Source organism: Chiloscyllium plagiosum, chromosome 24 (assembly GCF_004010195.1).
Source record: "Chiloscyllium plagiosum isolate BGI_BamShark_2017 chromosome 24, ASM401019v2, whole genome shotgun sequence".
In the NCBI taxonomy this organism is placed as follows: domain Eukaryota; kingdom Metazoa; phylum Chordata; class Chondrichthyes; order Orectolobiformes; family Hemiscylliidae; genus Chiloscyllium; species Chiloscyllium plagiosum.
Genome location: NC_057733.1, coordinates 8,668,421 through 8,688,536, shown reverse-complemented (window position 1 = coordinate 8,688,536; position 20,116 = coordinate 8,668,421). Strand labels below are relative to the sequence as shown.

Below are 20,116 nucleotides of genomic sequence, written 5' to 3'. Positions count from 1 at the left end.
TGGCAGATGGAGTTTAATTCAGATAAATGTGAGGTGCTGCATTTTGGGAAAGCAAATTTTAGAAGGACTTATACACTTAATGGTAAGGTCCTAGGGAGTGTTGCTGAACAAAAAGACCTTGGAGTGCAGGTTCATAGCTCCTTGAAAGTGGAGTCACAGGTAGATAGGATACTAAAGAAGCACTTTGGTATGCTTTCTTTTATTGGTCAGTGTATTGAGTACAGGAGTTGGGAGGTCATGTTGTGGCTGTACAGGACATTGGTTAGGCCACTTTTGGAATATTGCGTGCAATTCTGGTCTCCTTACTATCAGAAAGATGTTGTGAAACAGGGAAGGGTTCAGAAAAGATTTACAAGGATGTTGCCAGGGTTGGAGGATTTGAGCTGAACAGGCTGGGGCTGATTTCTCTGGAGTGTCGGAGGTTGAGGGGTGACCTTATAGAGGTTTACAAAAATATGAGGGGCATGGATAGGATAAATAGACAAAGTCTTTTCCCTGGGGTCAGAGAGTTCAGAACTAGAGGGCATAGGTTTAGGGTGAGAAAGGTAAGATATAAAAGAGACCTAAGGGGCAACTTTTTTTTTTTACACAGAGGGTGGTACGTGTATGGATTGAGCTGCCAGAGGAAGTGGAGGTGACTGGTACAGTTACAACATTTAAAAGGCAACTGGATGGGTATATGAATAGGAAGGGCTTGGAGGGATATAGACCGGGTGCTGGCAGGTGGGATTAGATTGGGTTGGGATATCTGGTCGGCATGGACGGGTTGGACCAAAGAGTCTGTTTCCGTGCTGTACATCTCTATGATACTATAACTACCACATTCATTGAATTATAAAAAAATACAACTTGGAGTGGTGGAATTCTGCAAGATCCCCAAGTACCCCCAAATTCTCCCTAGCCCTCAAAATTAAATTAGGGTCAAAAATAGAGTTCTGCTGTAATGTGCGTTTCGGTAACACGACTGACAAATTGGGGACACTTTCTAAAGCACAAACATTTAAAACATGGCTGTTATGCCATTACATTGCCAGAACCTCTGAACGCGGTTTCTAAAGTGTGATTTTTGTGTAACACAGGGTTGCATAGGAACTACAGAATATCGACAGATTGAAGGACTGAGTGATACGGCTAATAAATTCATATATATGCACCTAATACAGTTGCTTTACACATGAAGGAAAGTTCACAAGAATTATTTCCAAAACTTGTTCATTTTTATTTATGGAAAGAAATGTACAGAAATGACATGAGACACCACTTGAATTTAAAAATAAAATACAACAAGCACATAAAACTCTTGCAGCCTAAATTTAAAGGAAGTTTATTTTATATATATATAAAAAAAGTCTCAGTTCAGCTTGAAGAAAATGTAGCCGGTATAAAGAAAAACAAATAAAGCAGTAAACTGCAGCCCACAAGCCAAGCACTTTTCACCAAACTCCTAGAGAACAAGAGGCTGCACCCTGGGGTTAAACATCTGCCCAATTTGCAGTGAATGCTGGTAAACAAGGGGAGCAAGCTTCATTATGAGGTTCTTGCTGCTAATTACTGCCTCAGCCTTTTGTGAGTTGATGTAAGATGTGGAGCTACCTTTGCCCTTTCTGGTCATATGCAGCAATAGCCAGTTTCATTACATTAAAGGATGCTGACTAGTACAACAGCTCTATTCATAGCTTCAGCACAGTTCATCTTCATTTGTGACTTTACCCATCTCGATCAGGCGCGACTGTAGAAACTCAACAGTATCTAGCTGGGTGTAAGCCTTCATAAAACATCTCTATCCAACAACCTTGCCAAAGAGGCCAGCCCAAATGATAAGCACAGTTGAGCAACTGCAGCATTGGTAGTGTAGGAGTAATGTGAAGTAATCATTTTTATACCAATGGGCCACTGCAAGTCTAAGTTTTAAAACTAGGAATGAGAGAAGAAAGGGTAAAGAAAGGACATAGTTTTAGATTCAGCCTCAGTTTGGGGCAAATGAGCACTTTCTGCACCAGTTTCTAGTCAAGAGCAACATGGAGGAAAAGGTCAATCTGTTGCCATTGTATTTTGGGTTGACAACTTGGTGCACGCTGAAGGACAGCTCTGTCCAAATCACTAGCTAGTTACAACCCTACCACGGTCATGCTGGTTAAAGAGAAAAGGACAACATTCAAAATTGAAATTGGCATCCAGCCTTGAGAGAGTTACTGTAAAACACATTTATTTTTGCATCAAGTACAGATTTGGTCATTTTTGACAGTAGGCTACCAGAAAATATCAGCTGCTAGCTAATACTTGTCAAAAGTGACACAAACTAAGGTTACCTTGATGTGCATTTTAAAGAAAAATGTCATAGGTCTTTTGTTGTTGTAAGGCTATCCCAGCTGACATTAAGAAATATGGTCTGTTACTTGCATAGCTAACATTTAGCCAGAATGCAGTAGAAGAGACGGCAATGCTACATTTCTTGTTAGGCCTGCTCCAATTAAATACTCAGGTTCAATCCTTGACTTGTTCAGGTTATTGTGGCGTAAAAGAGACTCCACTCTCTGTGGTATCTATTATTCTGTAACTAGCCCCAAAAATGAGAATTAGGAATGAAACAGGACAGCCTGTGGCTGAATAACATCTACTGAGTGAGAAGATGAACCATAGAGATCCCAATCAATGTTGTGTTATTTGGACAGGGGATGGCAATCAGCTTTCCTTGGTCTAGGGAAAAGGAATATTTGCCCAGATTCAAAGTCCTGGTCACTGTCTAGACACTCCTAGTCGGCATGGATTGAAATGAGAAAAGAATCAAGCTCAGGTGGGGTATAGACAGGTCCCTGCAATATATCTTCCACTGTAGCTCATTCAAAGAGCAAATCTATTGCACGGTAATAATAATTACAATAATGAAATAATTAAAATAATTATAATTATGTAAAAGTAGAGCCCAGAAAGTGTGACACCATTTGTCACCCAACTTCAGAGACCACAGAACAGGGAAAAGGGTAGAACATCAATTAAAAAAAACTTAAGCAAACAAAACAAAAATGAACAAACTCCTTTTTAATTTTTGTCCTTCATATTTACAAACTCTTTAGAAACAATTAAATCACATCACCTAGCTTCTAAAGTTTGACCATCTTAAGACTTCTAACAAAGCTAAAGGCAGTAAGATAACCATAATGATCTTTCAGTAAACCAACTAAACTTGCAAACCACAGTCCTTTACAATGATCCAATGTCACAGTAATCTAATATGCTGAAAGTGCATTTGCTCAAAAAATGGCTGATTCCTTGTATAGGCAGACATCTGAATGGTTATACAGCTCCAGTGAACTTCTTAGTCTTTGCAGAGAAGCTGTTAAGAGTTAGATATGTTTTTGTTTCCCTCTTGGCTTTTTCAATTCACATCTTGGATAGTGAACTTCTGTTTGTCCAACTGTCCAAAACGTCATATCAAGCTTTATAACATTTCACCTTTTTGCCTTCCCAACAAAATGTTCAAAGGCCACAAAACTTGCTCAACTTAGCATGTGACTGGCAAGAAACAATGGCCCAAACTCAGAGTTAAACTCTTCAGCAAAGTTGTGATCACTGGATTACCAGAATGATACTTCTTTTTCTCTCCATCTCAAATTGCATCTCCCTCATTTTCCTGAAGTACTCAATGTTGGCCATTGGTTTCACAGGAACTATTTACCCAGTACACATGCTACATGTAATGTAAATGAATGTCAACAAGCTAATTGACAACTGAACATATGCATCCCCAACTGGACAGTGATTAAGTGTGAGAACCATGACCAATTCCTTTCCCTGCTTTAGCATCATGCCACTGAATTCTGAATCAGATGGGATTAGCTCAGTCAGCACCTAATGCAAGTCCAGCCGGAGACTTTCCTCGAGATGTTTGGCTCATGTTGCAGACACAGTGAAGAGAAGTATACTTGAGGTAAACCTAAATCTCTGCAGCAAACAAAAATAATCCAAAAGGTTCAGCAATAAGTGCCCTTTTCCTCAGTCAGTTCTCATATTTTTGCGGATTGTGACTTGAGCAACCAACAAAGCAGGAAGTTTCTCCCAACTTCACATCTGTTCTGCTTTCCAAGAGGCTATCAGCAGTGCTTCGTTATGCAGACAATTCAAATATTGAATAATTGAATGGGATTTGCCAGTTTTAGGGAAGGGAGCTGAAGTTTGATAAAACTTCATCCAACATTGTAAATATTGAGGACAAACTAATTTTTTTCAAAAATCAGATGAACCAAAGTACAAAAATGTAAACACTCTGCAGGATCATCAATATTTAGCAAGGTTTGGGAACAGTGTTTTAAAGCTGTATTTGAGACTGGCCTGGCTGCCTAGTTTAATCTGCACACTGGGATCTCCAGACAGAGGAGCTGGGATCCGACTGGTTTCATGCACCTTAATTAAGGATTTTTGAGAAGGCAACTGTAATAACTCTTGCAGGAGAGCTCAACCTAACTGAGCTTTATTTGTGCTGTATAAGTCATTGTGTAAGGAGAGTACATGAAATTTAAGGGATTTAAGAAGTTCTAAGTATGGTTAATTTTAAAAATAAATAGATTTATATATATCTCTATATATATGATAAAAGTGGTATCTGCACTGTAGAGCTCCCTTAGCTGGGTTATACACTTTTATTTAAAAGACACAAAATAACTACACAATTCTCCTAACCGAGGTATTAAATAGAACAAAATCTACATCACGCTCCTCCTTCAGGGCACAGCTAAACTAGGGGCTTAAGGCTAAGTGAGCAGAACTCAATGTTTGTTGCCCTTACTCAAGCCACACAGTAATGGTTTTAAATTGTAATTTTTTATTACATTTAGATTATTAGAGCCATCTTTAACCAGAGCAGGCTCGCCAACTCACACACATTTGCAGTGAATAAAGTGACCATTCAAATCAGCCATAAAAACGTGGTCAGGAGTCGACTTTTTGTTTTAAAATACATGAAACAATGCAGTTTAAAAGAACCATAGCTTCTCAAATGATTATCAAAGCCAATAAGTATTAAAAGAAGTTGGAATTGAAAAGTCAGAACAGTATAACAGATCTCACTCTTGAGAAGAGGCCAAAAAAAAAAATCAAGGCTGTCATTTATAGAGTTTTTTTTCCAAAAAGTCCTGTCATACAAGTAACCTTTTGGGAAATAGTTACAGGAGCAAAGGGGCAAATTTTGCATTAGACTATTTTGGGGCAAATCACAAATTACAATCAACAAAAAAAAACATTTTACAGGGTCACCTGTAACAATGGAAAAAAATGATCACATTAAGCAAATCATTCTGACCTCTTTCATTCTGTGAGTAAAACAGCATGTTCTTTGTTTCCAATGAGCATTTCCAAATGATTTTAATGTGAAGTCGTAGTTTTGTTCTGATGTATCCACACTGCACCCAGCAGTATTCATTTGACATGGACAACTAACTGAAGACTGACCATCAGCAGGAGAATGATACAACTGTACTGCACTCAAGGCTAACTAAATAACAGGCCACAGCTTTCAAGGGCACAAAGAAACTCAGGTGCTGATGCTTTGAGTTAAGTGCTGACTATTACAGCATCACTATGCATGCTTGAAAATTACAGTGCACTACAATGTGTGGAGATCAAATGACTAGAAACAGGACCTTTGGTGATTTTAACCCTGACATTTCACACAGAAGCACCATTAAGATGGTGATGGTATTGTACTGCATATTTAGATCACTTCCTGTTCTTGTGGCAGCTCTGAATGCACAACCCAATCAATGCTATGTTCATGACGTTTGTCTATAACATACATACACAAACTATTGCTGCTCACTCTGAAAACTTAGTGAATGTTTTTAAACGGTGATGTAACATTTACAGACAATACAGAGAAACACACCCTCCCCATCACCGCCACAGAACAGCTTTGTTAATATTAGGGGAAAATAATCTTCTTAATAATGACAGAACGCCTTGGACATGTTTGAACATAAACTGATTCTACTTAACCAACAAGCAAATAAAGAGCATGGGAGACCACAGTGCTTTCTTTCTTTATCTTCAGTTTGCTGCATTGTAAAGGCTGACTCTCTCTTTCTTTCTCTCTCTCTCTCTCTCTCTCTCTCTCCAAACATCATGTCCATCTCCAGGGTAGCTGTGAAGAGGAGAAACACAAATGAATATTAATACTGTTCATAATATTACAAGAGAAAACTGACAAGTGAAGCCAGTTTGTTTTAACTGCATGCCTATATTTTCAACAATGACATAAAAGCAGACACTGGTGATTCAATGTATAAACTGCAAGTGCTGGAGAAGCTCAACAGGTCTGGCAACATCATCTCAGTGAAATTGTTACTATTACGAGTCCAATATGACACTTTTGCCGAACACAAAGATTAGACTAATTGTTTATCTCTCTGCAGTTTCCCCAATATTTTTGCTTGTATTTACAACAACGACGATAAGCTATGAGCTTCTCAACTCTATTCTCCTGCCTCTTCCCATAACCTTCGATCTCCTTACCAAAGAAGAACCTATCTATCTCTGGCTTAAAAACATCCAATTACTTGGCCTTCACAGCAAACTACAGCAATGATTTCCACAGATACACCATCCTCTGACTGAAGAAATTCCTCATCTCAGTTCTAAAGGACCATTTCTTCAACTCGAGGCTGTGCCCTGGGGTCCTAGTCTCTCCTACAGTTGGAAACATTTGCTCCACTTTCACTCTATCCAGGCCCCTCAGTTTTCTCTAAGTTTAAAAAAAATCCCTCCTTGCTCCACCAAGTACAGACTCAGCCTTCAACTATTTCTCATATGACAAGCACTTCAATGCCAGGATCATTCCTGTGAATCACTTCTGGGTCCCCTGTAACACCAGCACATCCATCCTTAGACATGGGATCCAAAACTACTTAAAACTTTCCAAATACAATCTGTCCAGAGCCTTATATAGCCTCAACAGCACATATTCTTGCATTCTAGCCCTCTTGAAATGAATGCTAACAATGCACATACATTCCTAATTGCTAAATGAACCTATATGCTGCAAGGTTTGTAGCTCAGGTTGAGGTTTAGGGTGTAGGCTTGCTCGCTGAGCTGTAGGTTTGATATCCAGACATTTCATTACCTGGCTAGGTAATGATCAGTGGCGACCTCCAAGTGAAGCCATGAATATTTGAGAAAACAGGTACTGCCAAAATGTCTCCAATACAAAATGTCTCCAATAACCCTCTATTTCCTGCCTATTCATGTAAATGCAAAGCCTCTTAAACGTGACTATTATATTTGCTTCTACGACCTCTTCCTGCAGCACAATCCAGACACTTAGCACCTTCTGTGTAAAACAACAGGTCTCTCCCATCTTCTTTAAACTTACCCCTTTTACCTTCAATTATCATCCCCTAGTTATTGACATTGCTACCCTGGGTAAAAGACTCTGATTATCCATTCTCTTATTGAAAACTTCTATCAGATCACCCCTCAGCCTGCAATGTTCAAATGAAAACAAATCAAGTTTGCCCAATCTCTCCTTATACCTAATACCTTCCAAACCAGGCAGCATCCTTGTAAATCAATTCTGTACCCTCTCCACATCTTTCTGATAGTGTGTTGGTCAAATGTAACCTAAGTAAAGGTCTATACAGCTGCAAAGTGACGTGCCAATTTTTATTCTCTATGCCCCAACTGATGAAGGCAAAAATGCCATATGCCTTCTTGACTACCTTATTTACTTGTGCTGCCACTTTCAGCGAACTGTGGACCTTCATGCCTTGATCTCTTTGTATGTTAATGCTACTAAGGGTTCTGCCATTTACTGTATACTTTCATACGGCATTAGATATTCCAAAATGCACCACTTCACATTTGTCTGGATTAAATTCAATTTGCCATTTCTCTGCCCAAGCCTGTAGCCTAGCTCTATCCTGTTGTATCCTCTGGCAATCTTCCTTCACTATCTGCAGTTCCTCTAATCTTTTTGGCATCACAAACTGATTAGACCCCTTACATTTGCCTCCAAATCAGTTATATATATTACGAACAACCAGAGTCCCAGTAGTGATCCCTGCAGAACACGACTGGCCACAGATCTCCAGTCAGAAAAGCACCCTTCCACCACTACTCACCGTTTTCTATGATCAAACCTATTCTGTATCCATCTTACCAATGGATCCTACACGACTTCACCTTTTGTATCAGCCTGCCATAAGGGACCTTATTGAAGGGCTTGCTAAGGTCCATGTAGACAACATCCATTATCCTGCACTCAATCATTTCTGGCTAGTCCTCTGGCCTCTCTACTGTGACGAAACAGGATGCAAAGATTTCAGACAAGGCCTCTCAATTTCCTCACCTGCTTCCATCAGTATTCTGGGATAGATCCCATAAAATCCTGGGACTTTCTACCTTAATGCTTTTCAAAATACCCAACACCTTTTTATATTGACATTCTCTACAGTATCAACATAACACTCTCTAAGACTCACCATCCACAATGTCCTTCTTCTTAGTGACCACCAATGCAAAGCATCTGTTAAGGTGCTCACCCATTTCCTCCAGCTCCAACATAAATTCCCTCCTTTGTCCTTGAGTGGACCTATGCTTTCCCTAGCTACCCTCTTGCTCCTTAAAATGTCTTGAGGTTCCTTTAATCCTCTTTACTAAGGACATTTCATGCCACCTTTTAGCCCTTCTAACCCCTTGTTTGAGTCCTCTCCTAATTTCTTTACATTCCTCAAGGGCTCGGTCTGTCTTCAGTTTCCTAAATCTTATGTACGCCTCTTTTCTTTTTAGCTAAGCTCTCAATTTCTCGTTATCCAAGGTTTCCAAAGCTTGCCATCCTTATCCTTCATTTTCACAGGAATATGGTCGTCCTGAACTCTGATCAACTGGTCTTCAGATGATTCCCACATGCCAGATGTGGATTTAAACAGCTGCCCCCAATCTACAAGCTCCTGTCTATGTAGTGGTAACATCGCACCCCACCCCCACCACACTCCCCCTCCACCCACCCCCACCTCTGTTTAGCACTTTCACCCAAGGACTACTCTTATACTCAAAGATTAATAATTTAAAACCTAAAGAATTATGGTCACTGTGCACAAAATAGTATTCACCGAAACTTCAATCATACCAGGTCTAGTATGGTCTCTTCCCTAGTTGGGCTATTTACATATGGCTTCAAAAACCCTGTTGAACACACCTAACAAATTCCCCTCTATCTGAGCCCCTGGCACTAAGGGAGTCCCAGTCAATTTAGGGGGAATTTGTTTTTACATTTTTCCGTAATCTATCCACGTACCAGTTTCTCTATTTCCTGCTGGCTGTTGGGAGGTCTGCAGTACAGTCCCAAAGTGACTGCACCCTTCCTATTCCTGGCCTCTACCCATATGGCCTTGTTGAATGAACCCTCCAGTGTGTCCTCCCTCACTATAGCTGTAATATTCTTTCTAATCAGTAAGACTCCTTTCATACTAATTTCACAAATTGAGATGTTTTTCCATTTGGCCTATGGCTTAATGGAGTATTACAGTGGAATACTGCACAAGATTTATCAACTCTCTTCATTCACAAACATATTTAAGGTGGTAGTGTCTATACACGCACATTACCATTTAAAATGAGAAAAGGCACAGAACTTGATTTGAAACAGACTGTAATACTGAAACCTATAATACAATTGTCAATTCAGTGACACTAGGACTGGACTGCATTAGTTTCCCCGTTCCACAGCAGTATTTTGAATCATGCCCACTTCTAAAACAATTATATTTTAAAATAGTTTCTGTTTCAGGGCTTGGCATCACAGGGCACAAATCATTCTTTCACAGGATGTGGTTGTCACCGACAAGGTCAGAACTTTCTATTCATGCTTAACTATCCTCATGAAGGTAGTGTTGATTTGCTTATTTGAACAGCTATACAATAAGATGTTACAGGCCTTCAGCTACACAATCCATATATATGAAAATGATTATTTCCATCAAACTAGCAAAGATTTCTACAATTTTCAGTGTGAACTAATAAACTAACATTCATTAGTGATCCAAGTCTCTACTGTTCAGCATAACAACGTCACAGTGGATTTATTATGTTCCCCCTCACTCATTTTCCCCTCTCAGATTGTGCACAATCCTGACCCAAATTAGGGAGGTAATCGACTCCCAATTCAGCATCGAAGCCAGCTTTTAAAGTATCATAATTTGAGTTGGGATTTCTAGTGACCAATTTCTTTAAGTGCCTCCTAATGTTTATACCCCTAAATTTGGCACTTTTAGCCCAGCAACCAACAAATCCTCACCTTTTGGAATTAAAATGGCACCAATGCAAAACAGCTTTCATTCAGCTGTAAACCCATATAAAGAGGGGGGAAAAAAAATGACTTGAGATTACTTTTATTTAATCACTAACCTTGATTAATTCCCAGTTCGGCAATGATAATCTTTTAATCAAAGACATTGTTATTGTTCAAAGCACAACCGTTCATGTGAACTTGAATCCTTGCCCCATTGTTCAATATCTAGAGCTTTTATGTGGATCTAATTCCTCCTGACTGAAGGAGCTCAATACAGTGAGCATCTGACAGACTGCCTGGACTCTATGACTATTAACTGGGATGCCTGAGCAAAAAAATACAAAGAATTTCATTTGTCATATTTCACTGTTAACCAAAATCAATAACGGCCAAACTCTTATTTTTCTTGAACTAAAAACAAATTTGATATAAATCAGGTGAAGTCAGAAGTGACTCTAATCAGGCAAAAAAATCAAGTAAAACTAACATCAACTATCTCCCAAAAGACAGTGTTAAAACACACGGAGTACACTATAGCATCTCCTTACCTACCAATCTTCACCCTGCCTCCCACAGACAGCAATGCACTAGCCTTTTCTTTCAATATACCCGTGTAGGAAGGATGCTCCCTGTGCTAAACAGAATTGCGGCATACTAATGTTTCCAAGCTTTTACCTAACTTTGGGATCACCTTTGGGGGCTTTTATTGGTGGAAATCCAGAGATTCATTGACAAGAGTCGAAGAATGGGATGCAGGAAAAGCACAGCCGATCAGGCAGCATCCGAGGAGCTGGACTATCGATGTTTCAAGCAAAAGCTCTTCATCAGCCTGACCTGCTGTGCTTCTCCAGCACCACACTCTTCGACTCTGATCTCCAGCATCCGCAATCCTCACTTTCTCCTAGTTTATTGACAAAAGTCTGGGAAAACTAACTTCACTAATTGCCATGACTGCTACATAAACAAATCTGTTGCATAAAGTGTAACACTCAAGCATGATTCACTAGTTATAAATGTTGTACTTTCAAGCCAGCACTGCTGCCACATGAATAACAGGATTGTGTGCGAAATTAATGATTTAGTTATAGACTGATTTGACTTACAGTTCAGTAGACTTGAACCTCAGTATCACTGTCACCTGCTTTCTCCCTTCGCTGATACTTTCAGAGCTTTGTCCTTATAAGTGAACAAAGAAAACAGTTACACAAAACATGATAGAAAGCAAATAAACACAGCTCACAGCCTGTTCCCCAAAAAATACTTCCTTCAGATTCTGATTAATTTTGGTTTAATTATAAAAGCTACTGTTTCCCAATGGATTGAATCAGGATATTCCATAAAATATTTGCATAGCAATAACTTAGAAGGGCATGGTCTTCACAACAAATTACTCTTTTTGGTGCTGGTTTGCTGCTATGAGCAGAGAATGGAATACTTTTGGCACATGCCACACCATCGATATATGCAGAAAAAACGGTGTCCCCTGCCTAAAGTTTGTTCATCAATTCCTCAGGAAAGCATAACTTAGTAATTTGTCACTGATTATTGACATACTCATCACAGCAAAGGAGGCCACTTGGCCCATCAATCCTTGCTAACTCTCTGTAGAGGAATGTGATCTGTCTCATTTTCCTGCACAGTCCTGTGAATTTATTCTCATCAAGTGTCCCTCCAATTTCATTTTTAACTCATTAACTGTTTCTGCTTTCATCACCCTTACAGACAGCAAAATATTCACATTTGTCCTGCACCTTCAATACCTGATCCTTGCACCATCAGCTACTGGGAAGAGGCTTCCTCTTTCTTTGGCTCATTTATTAAATCTGTCATAATGTAGCACAATGGTACAACATTTCCCCTCAGTCTTTGCTCAAAGTAGAACAATGCCAGTTTCTCTAACATCATCCACATTAATATATCCTGGAAATATATTTATGCCAATATGTGGCCATTATGGAGTAATGGTTTTCTTTGAGATTAAAATAATTTATTATTGTTCGTTCTTGAGATAGGGGCATCAATTCCAAGGCTATCACTTTTGTACATCCAGAGAAGAAACTGTCTTCCAATGTACTTACAACTGCACTTCCAGAATCCTAAAAGTCAGACCATCAGCACTCCATTCATCACTATATTTCTGTAGCTATTAATCTGGTATTGTTATTCTCATCTGCCCTCAAATCCAAAGGATACATCCTTGAATGGATATGGTGCCTAACGTATTAAACTATACCTGACTGGATTGCAATGTTCTACAGCTGCATGTTGTATCTTTCAAAACTGTGCATTCCTTCAAGTTGTTCGTGGAATGCAAAGATAATCCCCCAACCTCTCCTGAACAAATACCTTTCTTTACTCAACACCACCTTCTGTCTTCTGAACCATCACCTCCAAAAACAAGCTCATTAATTTCTTTTAGATCACTCAGGGCAAGATCTTCCTTTTCACTGCCTGTGTGACTTCCCTCCTTTCCCCTACCTTCTGGGATCAAACTTCCTCTAAAAGGATCCAATCCCATACCTCCCCATCCTAACTCTAAATTTTCATCATTCTCTAAATTACCTCCCGTTATGCCCTCTCATGCTCCCTCACTCTTATTTCCATTTAACTGCTAACACACTTGCTAGCCCCCACTTTAGCTAATCAGGTTAAATGCTCTCTTGCCCGTCAGGTACGTTTGCTCTTCTGTTCAGTTATCACCCCTTCCTCAAGAGTAAACCCCCAATCTTTTACCCTGGCAAACAATCATACTGTTTCCAGTCGCCACACTTAACAAATCCTTCTCCCATCTTTGCCTAGGACTCTACTTCTGATTTTCTCCAAAAAGCTTCTCCAAACAGCTCCTAGCAAAGACACAAATGACACCTGACATGTCAGTGGTAATCCATCTTTCCTTGACCTTCTCTGCCTGTGACTTGGACATGGTTGAGCACAACATTCTCCAATGCTTCTCCACTCGTCACTGGATGTTCACCTGCAATGGTTTCTTCTTCCACTCCTGCACAATTACCTCTGGTTTGCCAAAGGGATTATTGTTGGCTTCCTCCCATTTCTCATCTATAAGCTTCTCCATGTAACATTAATCAAAAACATATCTACACTCTCAAATCATTCACCATCATACTATATATTCGACTGTTTGTTCAATTTCAAGAACTGGATGAACTGATAACACCAAAGCCATTGCCTTAGGCTGTTTCCACAACTCGTTTCTTTGCCGACTCCATCCTTCTCCTTGACAACCATCTGAGGTTGAAACAGTCTGTTCACAACTTTGATGTCATATTGACCCCAAGCTGAGCATCCGACAATACATCCATGCCACCACAAAGACTATCACCTTCGTAAAACACTGTCCTACTCATGCCCTATCTCACATATACCTTTTGTTATCTTAAGGTAGTGCTAATTCCACCACACTCTTGATCAGTCTTCCACCATTTAACTTACAATAAATTTGAAGTCATCCAAAATTCTGTGGGTCATTTACTAACACACGCTAACTCCCAACCACACATCACACCTGTCCTTGCTGACCTACAATATGTCCAGATAAAACTGTACTTAGAATTAATACCCTAGTCTTGTTTTCAAACGCTTCTATGGCCTCTCCACTCCGTATTGTATTAAAGTCCAGGTCACAACCTTCAGAAATCTCTGTACTCCTCTCATTCTGGCCTTTTGTGCATTTTGATTTTAATCACGCCTCCCACTGTTGGCTGTGCTTACACCAACAATGAAAGGCTTATGCCGGAAACATCGATTCTCCTGCTCCTCAGATGCTGCCTGACCTGCTGTGCTTTTCCAGCACCACACTTGCGACAATGACAACATATTGTCAACTGCACCTTTCCTTGGACTTTATTATTCTTGGCACTTGTTCCCAGGATTTCACTGCAGTATTGTGTCAATAGTAGTGTCCTAGCCCAAACATCTTAAGCTGTGCCATCAATGACCACTCCATCATAAAGTCAGAAGGAGCATTGTTTGTTGATGATTACATAATGTTCAGCACCATTTGTGCAACGCAAGTGCCTATGATTAATCATGGCCAACAAGAGAGAATCTAACAGTCTTTCCTTGATGGCATTATCAAACTGAATTCTTCACTGAAAATATCCTGGGAGATTACCGCTATCCATGACTGGAACAGCCTTATGAATATTATAAATGCTATAAGAACAAGTCAGAGACTAAGAATACCGAGGTGGATAACTTGCTTCCTGTTGCTCCACAAGGTACAAATTGTGTGTGTGATAGAATACCCTCTATTTGGTTGAATGGGTGCAACTCCAACACGATCAACATCATGTAGGGCAAGGCAGAACACTTTACTGGCATACCATCCACCACCTTCAAAATTTATTCCCTTAACCCAAGTGACAGCAGCATACACCTACAAAGATACACCGCAGAAACTCACCAAGGTTCCATCAACAGCATCATTAAAACCCTCGACCTCTGCCACCTAGAACACATGGGAGCACAACCAATTGCGTGTTCCTCTCCAAGCCACCCATCATCCAGGCTTGAAAATAAACTACCATTCCTTCACCTCACTGGATCAAAATCCTGCAATACCCCCGTTAACAGCACTGAGGGTATACCTGCACCCTTAGGACTACAGCGACTCACAAAGGCAGCTCGCCACCACCTTCTCCAGGGGGACTGCAAGTAATTAAGACAGCTAATGGAATTTTGTCCTTTATTACAAGAGGAATTGCATATAAATGCAAGGATCCATCAATTACACAGGGCACTAGTGATGCCTCATCGCATATATTGTGTGTGTATTTTGGTCTCCTGATTTAAGGAAAGACATAAATGCGCTGGAGATGATCCATTGGATGCTTACTACATTGATATCTAGAATGAGTTGGTTATCTTACAAGAATACCTTAGACAGACTGGGCTTGTTTCCAATGGAGTTTAGAAAAGAATCGAGTTGATTGAATATATAAAATCATGAATGGTTGCGAGGGGGTAGAAAGTGAAAGGATGTTTCCTCTTGGGAGAGAGTCCAGAACCAGGAGGCACTATTTAAAATTAGAGACGGAATTGAAATTTTTTTTTCATTCAGAGGGCTGTGTGATTGCTTGCTTGCTTCATAAGATGACAGAGATGGGGCTACTGAACATTTTTAAGGCAGAGCAATATAGATTCTCATTTAGGCAAGGGAATCAAAGGTTATTGAGGTCGAACGGAATGAGGAATTTAAAACACAAGTGGATGAGCCATGATCTTAATGAATAGCAGAGCAGGCTCAAGGGACCGAGTGGCTTCCTCTGCTCCTAATTCCACGTTTGTGTGAACTTCATAATTGTTAAAAAACATCTCAATATTTAAGATTGTGATATCAAAACATTCATAAATAATTAGCCATTTTCTTTCAAAAAGTTTTTTTAATTATGTGTATCTGGAGGAAGATTCCTAGAAGTGCTGAAACAAAAACTTTTAAATTAACTTAAAATAATTATGACTTATGGCATGAATTGAAACAGTGCAAATTTGCTCCCCGAGAAAAGGCTGAATACGTTAAAGCACCTCATGCTAAGAATACTGCACCGAGGCATCACATGGCTTAAAGACCTTTTTTGAATGAATTTATGCACAAATATTTACATCATGTTTACTAGACTGATATCAGAATGACTGGGTTGCCTTATGAGGATATCTTAGACAGGATTAGAAAGGGAATAGGGATAACCCTGGGAATTACAGACCAGTCAGTATTATGTTGGTGGTGGGAAAATTATTGGAGATGATATTGAGATATACAGAGACATCTTAGATCAGTTTAAAAAAATTGCAAATTATTAAATTTTTTTTAAAACAGATTTTCAATTTTGTTATGCAAAATCTAACTCCTGTTGGAGCTTGAAAACCCACCATGTTTTTGTGGAACATTAATCCATAGGGAGCCATACTCTTGAATAAAAATTAGCACAAAGGCAGTGATTAATCACTGGAATAATTGTACATCACAGATGTCTTACGGTGACAGAGAGTTTACTGATAAATAATACCTTTCACATTCTCAGGACATCCCAATGAAGTGTAGTGCAGCCACTGTCATTAACTATGCAACTTCTGCATAGCAAGAAGTCATAAACAGCAAATAAACAAAATCATTAGATAATCTGTTTTTGATGTTGTTACTTGGAGAAATGTTGGTTACAATAACAGGAATCCTCCATGCTCTCCTTTAATCTGATTTATGTCTATGGCAGACATTGAGTTAACTTCACATTTGGAACAGCATCTTAAACAATGTCGCACTCCTGCACTAAAGTGTCAGGTCATCATAAATCATATGTTTATGGTATGTTCACAGGAAGAAAGTGTTAAAAACATTACAGGATTCATGGAGACAAGTCAGTTGCTGTGCCAGGAATTGGGAGAGTTGTTACATTAGTTTTAAAACAGTTGCAACTTGATTTCACCGCAGAAGCATTCATAATGGTTTGGTCCTGTTTGTGAACATAGAACAGTACAGCACAGTACAGTACAGGCCCTTTAGTCCTTGATGTTATGCTGACCTTTTATCCTACTCGAAGATCAAATTAACCTACATACCTTACATTTTACTATCATCCATGTGCCTATCCAAGAGTTGCTTAAATGTCCCTCATATCTGACTCTTACCACCAATTCTGGCAGTGCATTCCACCACTCTGTGTAAAGAACCTACCTTTGACATCTCCCCTAAACCTTCCTCCAATCACCTTCAAATTATGCCCCCTTATGTTAGCCATTTCCACCCTGGGAAAATGTCTCTGGCTATCTATTCTATCTATGCCTCTCATTATCTTGTACACCTCTATCAAGTCACCTCTCATCCTTCTTCACTCCAGTGAGAAAAGCCCTAGCTTTCTCAATCTTTCTTCATAAGATATGCCCTCCAGTCCAGGCAGCATCCTGGCAAATCTCCTCTGTACCCTCTCTAAAGCTTCCACATCCTTCCTATAATGAGGCAACCAGAACTGAACATAATATTCCAAGTGTAGTCTAACCAAAGCTTTATAGAAGTGCAGCATAACCTCAGCTCTTAAACTCAGTCCTCCTGCTAATGAAAGCCAACTCACCATATACCTTCTTAACAACCATATCAACTTTGGTGGCAACTTTGAAGGGTCTATGGACAGGGAAACCAAGATCCCTCTGTTCCTCCACACTCCCAAGAATCCTACCTTTAACCCAGTAATTCAAAATGTATCACTTCACACTCTTCCAGGTTGAACTCCATCTACCACTTCTCAGCCCAGCTCTGCATCCTGTCAATGTCCATTTGCAACCTAGAACAGCCTCCACATTATCCACAATTCCACCAACCTTCACGTCATTGGCCAACTTACGATCCCACCCTTCCACTTCCAAGTTATTTATATAAGAGCAGAGGTCCCAGAACAGATCCCTGCGGAACACCATTGGGCTGAATACTTCCCATCTACTACCACCCTCTGTCTTCTATGGGCCAGCCAATTCTGTATCCAGAAAGCCAAATTTCCCTATCTCCCATGCCTCCTTACTTTCTGAATGAGCCTACAATGGGAACCTTATCAAATGTCTTGCTAAAATCCATATACACGACATCTACTGCTCTACCTTCATCAATGTGTATCGTCACATCCTCAAAGAATTCAATAAGGCTTGAGAGACATGACCTGCCCCTCACAAAGCCATACTGATCATCTCTAATCAAGCTATGCTTTTCCAAATAATCATAAATCCTGTCTCTCAGAATTTGCCCACCACCAACATAATACCGATGGGTCTGTAATTCCCAGGGTTATCCCTACTCCCTTTCGCGAACAAGGGAATAACACTTGCCACCCTCCAATCATCACGTACTACTTCAGTGGACAGTGCGAATGCAAAGATCAACACAAAAGGCGCAACAATCCCTTCCTTTGCTTCCTGTAGTAACCTTGGGTATATCCTAGCTGGCCCAGGTGACTTATCTATCCTCAGTTTTCAAACTTTCCAGCACATGCTCATTCTTAATATCAGCCTGTTTCAAGCTGTCTTCACAAAAAACAAGGTCCCTCTCACTACTGAATACTGAAGCAAAGGACCTCCCCTACCTCCTCAGACTCCAGGCACTATCCCTAATCGGTCCTACTCTCACTCTGGCCATCCTCTTGCTACGCACACAAGTGTAGAATGCCTTGGGGTTTTCGGTAATCCTACCCGCCAAGACTTTTTCATACCCTCTTCTAGCTCTCCTAATACCATTCTTCAGTTCTTTCCTGGCTACCTTGTAACTCTCTAGAGCCCTGTTTGATCCTTGCTTCCTCAACCTGAAGCAAGGTTCCTTCTTCCTCTTGACTAGATGTTCCACAGATGTTCTTGTCATCCAAAGTTCCTTCACCCTTCCATCCCTTCCCTGCCTCAGTGGGGCAAACCTATCCAGCACTCGCAGCAAGTACTCCCTAAACAACCTCTACATTTCCTGCCTAAGAGCATTGTCATTCCCTCTCCTCCAATTAAATACTTTCCCATACTGCCTGCTCTTATCCCTCTCCATGACTATAGTAAAGGTCAGGGAGTTGTGATCACTATCACCGAAATGCCCTCCCACAGAGCGATCTGACACCTGAGCTGGTTCATTGTCAACAACCAAATCCAATATGGCCTCCCCTCTAATTGACCTATTCAAAGTTTGTGAGAAGATTTGTAGCTCGGGTGCTCGTTGCTATGGTTCTGTTCGCCGAGCTGGAAGTTTTTGTTGCAAACGTTTCGTCCCCTGTCTAGGTGACATCCTCAGTGCTTGGGAGCCTCCTAAGAACCCTCCAACCACACGGGATGAATGTAGATTTCTCCAGCTTCCTCGTTTCCCCTCCCCCCACCTTATCTCAGTCCCAACCCCCGGATTCAGCACCGCCCTCTTGACCTGCAATTATCTTCCCGACCTCTCCGCCCCCACCCCCTCTCTGGCCTATCACCCTCACCTCCTTCCACCTATTGTATTCCCAGCGCCCCTCCCCCAAACTCCCCCCACCTTTTATCTCAGCCCGCTTGGCACACCAGCCTCATTCCTGAAGAAGGGCTTATGACCGAAACGTCGATTCTCCTGCTCCTCGGATGCTGCCTGGCCTGCTGCGCTTCTCCAGCACCACACTTTTCAACTCTGGTCTCCAGCATCTGCAGTCCTCACTTTCTCCTATCTACATACTGAGTCAGGAATCTTGCTGGACAAACCTGACAAAAATCTGTTCCACCCAAACTGTTTGCACTAAGGAGGTTCCAATCAGAATTAAGGAGGTTGAAGTCACCCTTGACAACAACCCTGTTACTTCTGCACCTTTCCAAAATCTGCCTCCCAATCTGCACCTCCGTGTCCCTGTTGCTGTTGGGAAGTCTATAGAAATTGCCCAATAATGTGACTGCTCCTTTCCTGTTTCTAACTTCCACCCATAATGACTCAGTAGAGAGTCAGAAGTGGTTTTTCCAGTTTTTGTTTTAGCATCCTAACCAACAAAATTTGTGCCAAATTCCTCCTTTAACACAGATTAAATGCCATTTGTTAGGGACAAATTAAATTAAAAGTAGGTTAAAGTTTTTAAAAAATTAAAAAGAGTGACAGAAAACTATTTTAAACAAACTCAAGCACAGATTAGTCTTCCTTCCCTACAAACAAAAAGCAACATCAATGAGGTCCATTGACAGGACTGCAGCTAGACATATGTTAAGAACTATGTATAGCTTTGAAAGAACATTTCAAAGCAATAATTCAACACTTTAGGGATGAGATACAAATATCTGCAAACATGGAATTCTAGTTAAAACTGATGTTGATTTTAAAAGTTCTAAATAATCACAAGTTTCTTGGCATCAGGT

At 40.4% G+C, this 20,116-nt stretch overlaps 1 protein-coding gene across 7 annotated transcripts in view; it reads right to left on the bottom strand.

Moving 5' to 3' along the window:
* Nucleotides 1-1,195: 1,195 nt before the first annotated feature.
* Nucleotides 1,196-20,116, bottom strand: part of LOC122562012 — a 51,173-nt gene continuing 32,252 nt past the window's right edge. For 6 of the 7 annotated variants that reach the window (XM_043714401.1, XM_043714406.1, XM_043714403.1 and 3 more), the window contains exons 5-6: nucleotides 11,380-11,452; nucleotides 1,196-6,133 (exon numbers count right to left, since the gene is read on the bottom strand). In XM_043714401.1, the coding sequence (XP_043570336.1) occupies nucleotides 11,411-11,452 (42 nt within the window). In that variant the 3' untranslated portion in view covers nucleotides 1,196-6,133; nucleotides 11,380-11,410. The remainder of the gene's footprint in view (nucleotides 6,134-11,379; nucleotides 11,453-20,116) is intronic. The other variant, XR_006315186.1, reaches the window with a different exon arrangement.